Here is a 10,286-nt window from a genome sequence, read left to right as displayed (position 1 = left end):
CGCTCCGCAAACAAAGCGGGTGCTGCCGGGATTTGTAGTCCGGACGGCGCGCAGGCGGCACGGCAGCAGGGAGGGCGGGAACTACATCTCCCAGCGGCACGCCGCGCCCCGCCCCTCCCTGCCCCGCCCCTGGCGGCCGTCGGCGGGGCTCGCCGGGCGCCGTGAGTCAGTGCCCAGTAAACATTGGCGTGAGCCGCGCCGGCTCCGCCATGGTGGCGGCGCCGTGAGGGCGGGAGGGCGGCGCGGCGGGCTGGGCGCGGCGGCGGCAGCGGCGGGGGGCCGGGGCCATGGACGAGCTCAAGCACCAGGTGATGATCAACCAGTTCGTGCTGGCGGCCGGCTGCGCCGCCGACCAGGCCAAGCAGCTGCTGCAGGCGGCCCACTGGCAGTTCGAGGTGAGGCCGCCGCCCCGGTGCCGGCCGCCGGCACCGCCGAGCACTCGGGGCGGTTCCCCTCGTGGGGGGCAGCCAGCTGGGTCTGGGCAGCGTGGGGCGCGCCCGGCCCGGCCCTGCGGGACACGCCGCTGAAACCCCCCCCAACCACCGTGCGTCGCCGTGGGGAGCGTGGCGGCCGGCGCGTGGCGTGGGTCGCGCGACGGGGCAGGACCCGGGGCTGTTCGCGTGGGGCGGGGAAACGGGGAACCACGGAGCGCGGGTGGGTGCAGGGTCAGGACCCGCAGACCGCTCCGGACCGCGGAAGGACCGGGGCGCCGAGCCCTCCTCCCGGCCCGGGCCGCGCTCCTTCCGCCGCTCCCGGCCCTCCCGCGTGGCCGTGGGCCGGAAAACCCCAGCGCAGCCTTTTCCCACGGCCCTGCCCTGGAGAGTGTGAGTCCCCAGGCAGCCGTGGGAGAGGAGACTTTGTAGGTCAAAGCTTTTCTGGCTCCAGATGCCTTTTCCTCTTGCTCGCGGGCAGGATACTCCGTGACATCGTCAGGGGTTAACGTCACGCGTGGGGCTGGGGTTGTGGGTGGGGAGCCCCCCGGCAGCCTTGCTGGCTGCTCTGCTCCTCCAGAGATCCCCAGAGCTGAAGCACGGGGAGCAAAGGGTGGAGTGCGGCAGCTATAGGAAGCAAAGCTCTTTGTAAATAGGATTTTTTTTCCTTTTTCTTCTGCAGCCCCAGCAGCTCTCTAGTCTGGAGCTGATGGATTTGACACTAATGGCACCTTTGTAATTGAACTATCTGTTTTGTGATGGAGGAGGAGGTCTGAGTCAGTGTGGAGAGCAGGAGGTTCAGTTCGTATTCATCCCTGTGGCTAGGGCACCTCTGGTTCAGCATGCAGCGCAGCCCGGATGGGTGCGAGCGCCGCTGACAGGCCTCCTCGGCGTTATTCAGGGCTCGTTCTGTAACGTGATGGCTCTCGAATGGATCGGGCACGGAGATGGTTCATCGCCGTGTAGCCACAGGATTTCCAGATGCTAAATCAGAGGCCACGAGGCGTTCAAAGCTAAGCTGTGCATGGCCAGGGAGTGAGTGGGTGGGTGGGTGTGTGGGGACGGGTGGAAATCCAAGCCAGCATTCCCCTCCCCTGTGCCCGTTTAATACCAAGCTCTGCCTACGGGAGCGCCGTCAGCAGTGCATGTGTTGCATGTGTAACACGCTCTGGGTTTTGTTTACTAATACAGTTTGACAGTGGCCCTCTGGGACAGCCGGGATTCACTTCCAGCACCTCCGTGCATGTCACAAAAGAGCTGGGAACGGATGACAAAAGTTTAACTTTTCTTTCAAAAGGTGTTTTGCAGAACTTTGCCACCGTTTGGCGAGTTGCACAAGTACAAACGGCTGTCTCCTGCCGGCTTGGCACTCACATGACTCAGAGGAAGCTCAGCTGTAAACAAACACGCTGCGATGAGCAGTTACCATGTTCCCACTCGCTTTTGGTGCAGCGGTCAGATAATTCCCTTTGCAAAATGGCTGCTGGGCATGTCTTCTGTGGGGAGCTGCGCTGGGGAGGTGTCGTCTCCTGACTCCAGCATGCTCTCACCTCTTACCTGTGATATTCTGAGGCTTTTGTTCTTCTAGTGCAGTACCCATTTGCTGGCTGGCCTGCATCTGCAGCGAGTATAAATTGCTGGAGTTCAGGCAAGTTCAGTGCTGATTTATGCTGCCTTCACTTGTAGTATCTTTGGATTCAAAGTGCCACTCCAGGGCTGTGGTGTGAGTCAGAGCAACCCTGAGGACGTTGCTCCTGCCTGTAAGACCACTGTGAGGAGAGGTGTTCCCAACAGCTGAGGCAAGCTGGGAGACCCAGAGACAAGACAGCAGGAGCAAGGTTCTGCCAGTCCTTTGCCTCTGTCCTGACCCTCCTGGCATCCATCTGTCCTGGCCAGGACCTTTCCTATGTGGGCACATGCCCCACTCACTGCTTGTCACAGCCACACAGGGATCGGGAGCCTGGGTTCTTGAGTCACTGGTAGGAGAGACGAGAGAGGCTGCTGTGGAACACAGCTTCAAGCTGGTGGGATGCTGATGTTTCGGGACCGCTTTCCTGGGCTGGGGCTGCTCTGGGGCCGTTGTGGCTGGTGGGAGAGAATGCAGTGGGGGCTGCAGAGAGGGTTTGTGCGTGGTGTCCTGTCGACTCTGGTGGACCCAGAGTTTGGGGGTAAGTGACTCAATCCAGGACAGTGAGCAAGGTAGGAGGTCAGGAGACCATTAGGGATAAAGCTGCCTTCAATGTGGCACAAGCTGACCAAAGCCTGTATCATACTCAAGGGCTTGACAAGGGAGCTGTTTATTTTGCATCCTCTCCATCCCTGGGGAGCAGGGCAGTGTGTGGGTGATATCCCACTTGCCATGACTCCACTGCTGTTTCGCAGGGACTCAGGACAGGCTTTCTCGTGGCACACCCGACATGGTTTACAGCTCTCACAATGCTGTGGGCTCTTCCGTGTGTCCAGGGAAAGTTGCGGTGGGTGCCAGCAGGGATGGTGGTGCCAGCAGGGATGGTTGTGCCAGCAGGGATGGCCATGCCAGCCCAGCCCTCCAGCAGCTGGAGCAGTGCCATGACTGATCAGAGAAGGAGGTTTAGAGGCCAAAGAAGGCGAGTGTCTCTGGGGAAGGGCTGGCACTCAGCCTCTAGGGCCAAAGGTGCAGGCAATTTGGAAGAAGGCAGGGAGGGCAGCAGGTACCTCCACCATGGCTGGAACCCAGCAGGCTGCCAGGGAGACACTTGAGAGTTTGCAGGGTCTCAGGCTGAGTGGTGGGTCAAGCTCTTTCCTAGATAGAAGCGTATTATTTGGCTTTGTTGTGTGCTCATTGCCCCTGGGGCTGCTTGGGAAGGATAAGAAGACTTCAGCTTTAAAAAAAAAAAACACCCATTCCTTCCTTTTTCCTGGTGCTACGTGTCGTGTCTCTGTTCAGAGTAGTGAGGTTGTCTGTGGAGAACAAGAGGAGGAGCAGGTGTCTGGCACTGCCTGCTGTGTTCATGGTTGGATTTCCACTTCCTCTTCTGATTTATTTATGTTTTATCGACCACCGTTTCTTTTCCTTTGTGGCTCAAGGGCAGGGTGTCCCCAGGGCTGCTCTGGCACCGTGGCTCCTTGCTGCCAGATCCCCTGTGCTGGCAGCAGCTGCAGCTCACACATGCACCTGGGAGGAGGTGCAAGTGCAGCTTGGGCAGCGATGGGCAGGGGATCAAACAGCACCCGGGGTCCGGTCTGAGCAGCTGCACAGGGCTGGGTGTCTCACTCCTCCAGACCGAGCTTGTTCTGCTCAGCATCCAGCTGTCATTGCATTCACCTCTCCACCTGGCCCCTGCAGCCGTCCTCCCTCTGACTCCGTCACCACCAATGCCATTGGCCCCCTGGTAGGGTCTCTGTGTGATCCAGCTCCTCCAAAGCCCCTCATTTTGCATCTCCAGGGGGGACGCAGTGGCCTGGTCACCTGCTTCCACCCAGAGTGACACGGGCGATGGAGCAGGGTCAGGGCTGAGCTGTGGCTCAGGCTTCTTCTCGAGTAGAGGAGCCTTAATTGGCTTTGCTGTGGCACCAATTGCCCCTGGCACTTGTGACGCTGGCTGGCCTGGTGGCATCAGCAGCTTCAGTTATGTGTGCAGCCCTGGCACCCCGTGCCCCTGAGGGGATGGGTGCACTGGCCTCTTGTCCACTTGGCTTGGGGCTGCTGTGGGTCCTGGGTCCTTTGGGAGGTGGCAGCTGCTCCCTGCAGCTGGAGGGAGGTGAGTCGTGGTCAGAGAGGTTGCTTCTGCCACACTTGGGAAGGGGCAGATGGAGGGATGCAGAGTTTTAGGCAGAGGGGCATGTGATAGTGGTATGCTTCCTGCACCCCGATCACGGCTTTCATCCCAGTGCTGGCAAGGATCAGTGGGGATGGGGACAACAGGGACTTTCTCTGCCCCTGTCTGCTGATGGCACAGTCCCAGATACGAAGTCACTTGGAAAACAGGAGCACAGAGTGTATTTAATCAGCTTATGGGATCTGGCTGTGCCCACACCTCTGCATGTGCCTCCTGCTTGCTGTTTCCCTCCTTCCTTATCACAATCCTTTCTGTCTGAGCGATATGGCTGGTGGGTGTTGATATCAGACCTCACACAGGATGACGGGTAACGTGGTGACAGGCGTGTCAGTGCCTTAGAAGTGTCCATCTCTCTGTCGGGACATTTCCATGATTCATGTGTGCCAGGCTGTTCAGAGCTCGTCTCCAGGGCCACAGACCCTCATTCAGCTGTATGGCCATCACTGAAATCCAGCAGGTCCTGGCTGGGTTATTAAACACAGCACCCCAGCTTGTAGACCTGCAGGGCAGGCTGCTCCTGGGGAGGGGATTGAATCGGGGCTGATGGAGGGGGGCTTTTCCTCCAACTAGAACTGAATCCAGACCAGCTCTCTAACATTCCCATCAGGTCTGATCTGCAACTGAGTCAAAACGTTTTCTAGCCCTAACTCAACTAAAGCCTGGCACAGAACAGGGTCAGCTTCACCTCCGCCAGTCCTGCATCAGCCCCGTCCTGCCTCTGCTCCCCCCAGACCTGGGCTGGGTGTCTGCCCTCCTGGCCTGCCTGCGCCCCCAGTGTTCCCTCCCAACAATCCCCCCTTTCGTCCTGTCACATACCTGTGGTGTGTGAGCTTTACTAGATTATTACTGGTCTGAACTGGAAGTTAGCCAAAATAGTATCAGTCATAACCGTACCCTGCCTGCTCAGAACTGGAAATGCTCTGGTGTATAGGATGGGCTCCCTGCTGCAGCCCCAGTCCTGGGGATCTCCCAGCGTTAATATGGTGACTATGATCTTGTCCTGTTAAGGACACGCATCTAACTGGTTCCCACTGGTCTTCCCCTTCTGGGTTTGGATTTGGTTTCCCTTCTTGCCCTGCACACAGTGGTTGTGGAGCTGCGAGCTGTGAAATGCCTGCCGGGGTCTGCTCCAGCAGTGGCCGCTTTTCAGCAGTGAGCACAGTGTGATCCCCTCCTGCCTCGGTGCAGGCCGGTGTCCCTCTTGAGGATGTGGGAGCAGCTGTGTGGGGCTTGGGGGACAGTCCAGCCCCCACAAGGACTGATTTGGATCATCTTTGGGGTCCTGCAAAGCCCTGCTGTTTTGTGCAGGGATGAGGTGGGTGCTCAGTTCGCGTGCTGGTGGTAATATCATCTTCCTTTTTCTTTCTTTTTTTTTTATTTTCAGACTGCTCTCAGTGCTTTTTTCCAAGAAACAAACATCCCCTACAGCCACCACCATCAGATGGTAAGTACTTTCCCACCTCTCCAGTGCTCATCTGGGGCACAGCACCAGCTGGTGGGTGCTTTAAGCTGCTGCTGGTGCCCAGCATGCTGCTTGTGCCCAGCATGCTGCTTCACATCTCCAGGAACACAAGCAGGCTGGGCTGGCCGGCTGCTGCCGGAGCTGCCTGCCAAGGAAGGTTTTGCTGGAGAGTGGCTGAGGGTGGCATAGTCTGTCCTATGCCATGGGACAGTGAGTCTGGAGAAGCCCTCAGAACCTGCAGAGGGGTTGGGGCTGCCCCTCAGAGAGGGACTGACTGATGGAGGATGCTTTTGGCTTGGCGAATGGTCCAGACCAGCTCCAAAATGCCAGAGGGAGCCTGAGAGGAGCCTGGAGCAACGGACTGAGATACACGTATGCTGCCCACGAAAGTCCTTGTGTGCTTGCTGGAGCGATTGAGCATGCAAACCTCTGCTCTGATGGAGTGTGCTTCCAGCACAGCCTGCTTGTCTGGATGTGTGTGAACACTCAAGGGCGTGCACACGTGGGTGCTGCCTGCCTCTGCTCTCTCCCAGCTGTCCCCAGACTTGGTCCCTTTAACTCTGGTGCTCCAGCAACCCATAATCTGCCTGGGGAGATGTGTCTGAGGCATTTGCTGGCTGCCACGGCCTCTTGTATCTCTGCAAGACAACTGGGGATTGGGAACATGCAGTAAGCGTGCAGAGCAAGTGCCTGGCAGGGCCTTAGCACACCTGGTCTCCCATGGGGCGGGAGCTGAGCTGGAAAGCTGCAGGCTCAGGGTGGCACCAGCGGGTCATGGAGCAGAAGAGCAGGCACAGCCGGGTCCTGTCTTGAGCCCTCTGACGAGAGCTCTCATCACAGCATTAATCTTCAGAGCCTTAAGTGCTGCCTGCAGGCAGCGCGGGTCTGGGGGCTCCCCGTGCTGCAGCAGTGAGGGCAGAGTGGTCTTGTGCTGGGTGCTGGTGGGAGGCAGAAGCTGGAGGACTCCCCCACCCCACACCTGACCCCGTGTCTCCTTCCCACAGATGTGCACTCCCGCCAACACACCGGCCACACCGCCTAACTTCCCCGATGCCCTCACCATGTTCTCCCGCCTCAAGGCCTCCGAGAGCTTCAACAGCAGCAGCCCCGTGGCCTCCATGGCGACTTCCCCGCCACCCCCGGCCCCGCCGCTGCCCCAGCATGGGGCTTTCAACCCCGCCTGGCCCGCGGCTTCACCCCCCGGCCAGCAGCAGAGCATGTGGACTCCAGCCCCCCCAGCGCAGCCCGCAGGCTGGCCAGCCGCCGTCTCCCAGCAGGCCACGGCAGAACAGAAGGCCAACGTGACCATGGAGGCAGAGAGATGAGGCCGTGGTGAAGAGCGCACGCGGCGGGGACCCCTGCATATGAATATATATATTTTTTCTTTTCCCCCTCCCCGAAGAGGAGAGGAACTCTGCTGCCAGGGCGTCTGGCAGCTGCTGAGACACACAAGCAAATAGCTGCCTTGCATGGGTTTGGTTTGAAGTAGTTTTTACTTGTCCTCGAGCTGAACAGAGCTCCCCACAGACAGCAGGAGGCTGCGTGGGACATGGGACTGGTGCCGGCCTGGGACCCCGCTGGGAGCAACCCCTCCTCTCTTGGGACACCGGAGTTTGCATGCAAGTGACATTTACAGAGGAGGTCCCTTCTTCATGGTCCCCTGGGCCATCCCACCAGGCAGAGCGGGCTGTACCCAATTGTTTTCCCCCGTCCCTTGGCCCCACTCACTGGGTGGAGGCAGACACCCCACACAGCTTGTTTTTTGTGAGGTGGGGAGAGAGCGAGGGCTGTTTCTGTTTGGCCGCGGCCTCCGCCACCCCGTATGCGCTGTGCTCGCTGGTGAGCAGGGCTGGGGAAACACCAGCTCCTGAGGAGGTGCCCGGCCCCTCACCCACCTCAGTGGTGGAGAGCAGGGGGTGGGCCATGGGGGGCCCGGCTGGGCCAGCACACCCTCCCCTTGCCCTCCTGGGATGGGGTTTGCCCCGGGGCTGTTTGCATGACACAGTGTAACCCTAGAGACTGGGATCGTTTTTAACCCCTCTGTTCTTTTCTCCTGGCGGCTGGAAGTCTCTCCGGGTGCGCCGCAGCCGCTTGCAATACATGCTCTTCTGCTTTGAACCCGGTGTCTTTGCTTCGTTTGCGGCAGCAGCGGGATGCTGGGAAGGGTGGCCTGGGCTTGGGGTGTTGCAGGATCCCTTCTGTGAGTGGCTCTGAGCGTGCTGTGCCTCCAAGCTGGGGCTGGCTGCCTTTGCTTTATGTGTGCTGTTCCAAACACCCCATCCCAGCCGTGTGGTGATTACCAGCTGGCTTTGGCCAGGTTTGTGGCAGGGCTCAGCCCCAGCAGCAGCCAGCTCTGCTGCGCCTGCTGCCCCACCACATCAGCTGTGGGTGTGAGACCCCACTAGGAGCAGGCTGATGGCAGGGCTGCGGAGAGCCCTCGCGCTCCCTGTGTGATACTTCCAGGTCTTGGGTGTCTTGCTGTGACTGGGTTCCTCTCCCCTCTTCACCAAATGATGGGAGCCAGGTCCTTTGGAGGTTGCCATCCCAGCTGAGACCTCTCTCCCCATGAGGCCATGCCCTGGCATCCCCACACTTACCAGTCAATAATTAATTTCTATCTCTTATTTGTGTTGCTAAAATAAACATTATAGGAGCGATGGTTTCACCCATGCTTCTCTTGCACAGCCTTAGCAGAGGCTGCGAGCGAGGGCTGGAGCTTGTGCTGCTCTCTTGAGCCTCCTGTGCAGGGTTGTGCCAGATCTGTGTGGCTCCATCCTGCCCCACTGAGGTGGACTGGGCCGAGCTGGTGGCATCTGGAACAAGCTGGGGCCATGGGCCTCCTGTCCCGTCTACGGTGCCTTAGTATGTCAAAGCCAGCGTGGAGTTCTGCTGTCAGTGGGCATGGGGGGTTGCAGCCCCCAGAGCCCTGGACAGCCCCCTGAGGCCCAGCTAGCCAGGCACCTTCTCCATCCTTCAGCTGCCTCGCCTCGCCCAGCACTTTCTCCAGCCAGGCAGCCGTGTTCTCCAAGGTTCCCAAGTCAGCTGAAAACAGACACCAAAGCTTTGCTCCAGGCAGTGCCAGCTCCTGCAGCCCCCCAGCATGGTGCTCTCCCAAACCTAGGTGGCTTTATGGCTGTGGAGACTCCCCAGCCCTGGGCATGGGCAGCAGTGGGGCACCCAGTAGTGCCACAGAGGGCAGTGACCACATCCCTGCCAGCCATGCCAGCATGGCTGGGAGTGAGGCAGAGGGATGGGGGGCTGCAGCAGCTTGGAGACCCAGATGGGATGGCTGAGTGCAGCTCCACCATTCACTCATCCTGGCAAAGGTTCAGTGGCACAGCCTGGCATGGTGACCTGGCATGGTGGGGTTGTTGCTCCCCACTGTGCTGCTGGAGCTGGCTCTCAGGTCCCCATGGCTTCGTGCTGTGCCAGCAGCCAGCTCAGCCTGCACAGGAGCTCATGGGCTGGCTCCAGTGAGGGCTTGGGGCTGAGCTCCTGTCTGGAGAGCTTCTGAAATGAAATAGTGCCCAAGGTTTTGGGAAGAGAGACGATTCTTGTGATGTCCTGGAGCCAAGGGGCATTGCCCCCAGCAAGGGAGCCTGGCACCTGGGAGGCTGCACGCACCTCACCAGCGGGCACCCCACAGAGAGAACTCCAGCACAGTGCCGAGGGAAGGAGCTCAGCTTCTAACGCACCTCTGCCCATGACCACGAGAGAAATCAGCCCTCCTGTCCTGCTTCAGGAGCAGAGGGCCTGGGCAGCCCCTGGGATGGGGAGGGCAATGCCAAACCTTGCCGCCACCCCCAGCAGCATACCCAACCCGGCAGGTCCCCTGGGGCTTCAAAATCTAGAGGGTATAATCCAGCCCTGTGTGTACATTGCCGTGTCCCAGGGTGATGATGCTCTCCTGGCATTGCAAGAGGGACCAGAGAAGCCCACTAGGACACCCAAGGATGGATGTCCCTGCTCCAGTGGCTGGTAAGGTGACAGGGACCCTGCCAGAAGAGCCTCGTAGAGCCAGATGCTTGCCCAGGCAGGTCACCACAGCCAGGACAGTCCTTGGGAGGTTTGAATGTATTTTCCTTAAGGATTTGCCAAAGCCTGACCTTAGACAACTTGGGGACAGTCCTGGGGGTGGGTGCTGAGTGCCTCTGTGCGCAGTGCTGCAGACAACCACTCCTAGGCCCTCTGCCAGGGCTCCCTCCACTCACCATTTGGTCCAGGATGTTCTGCAGGAGGTGGCCATGCTGTCCTGCCACACCGACTGCTCTTGCAGCTCCTCCAGATCAGAGTTAAACAGAGGCATCAGAGGGTTCAGTAGCCACAGGGGCTGGGGACAGTGGGGACCAGCGTCTGCAGCGACAGGCGGGCATCGGCAGCACCCAGCTCAGGTCAGGGCTGGGTTCTGTGGCTGCAGGCAGTGTCTACCCAAAACCTCTGGGGTCCAGGGCACATCCCACATCTCCCAGCTCAGCCTTGGGGTGGGAAAGTACCTGAGCTCAAGATCTCATCCCTGTCACCCTGTGCCATCTGGTGACCCATACAGGTCCTTGGGGAACCCAACCACTCTGCCAA

The 10,286-nt window shown here is 59.6% G+C and overlaps 1 protein-coding gene across 1 annotated transcript; it reads left to right on the top strand.

Annotated features, from left to right (window-relative positions):
- The first annotated feature begins 157 nt into the window (after positions 1–157).
- UBALD1 (UBA like domain containing 1) lies at positions 158–8,370 on the top strand. The gene is made up of 3 exons (XM_082064941.1): positions 158–395; positions 5,634–5,693; positions 6,716–8,370. Exons 1-3 carry the CDS (start codon positions 288–290, stop codon positions 7,034–7,036), a joined length of 489 nt encoding a protein of 162 aa, XP_081921067.1. The 5' UTR covers positions 158–287; the 3' UTR covers positions 7,037–8,370.
- The last annotated feature ends 1,916 nt before the right edge of the window (positions 8,371–10,286 follow it).

This window comes from Streptopelia decaocto (genome assembly GCF_964273445.1).
Source record: "Streptopelia decaocto genome assembly, chromosome: 13".
In the NCBI taxonomy this organism is placed as follows: Eukaryota; Metazoa; Chordata; class Aves; order Columbiformes; family Columbidae; genus Streptopelia; species Streptopelia decaocto.
Note: the sequence above shows the minus strand (reverse complement) of the source record. Positions and strands in the feature narration are given on the sequence as shown.

Coding starts and splice junctions, on each gene's coding strand:
- UBALD1 (XM_082064941.1), top strand. CDS start 288: ATGGACGAGCTCAAGCACCAGGTGATGATCAACCAGTTCGTGCTGGCG. Junction 396..5,633: donor CGGCCCACTGGCAGTTCGAG/GTGAGGCCGCCG, acceptor TTTTATTTTCAG/ACTGCTCTCAGTGCTTTTTT. Junction 5,694..6,715: donor ACAGCCACCACCATCAGATG/GTAAGTACTTTC, acceptor TCCTTCCCACAG/ATGTGCACTCCCGCCAACAC.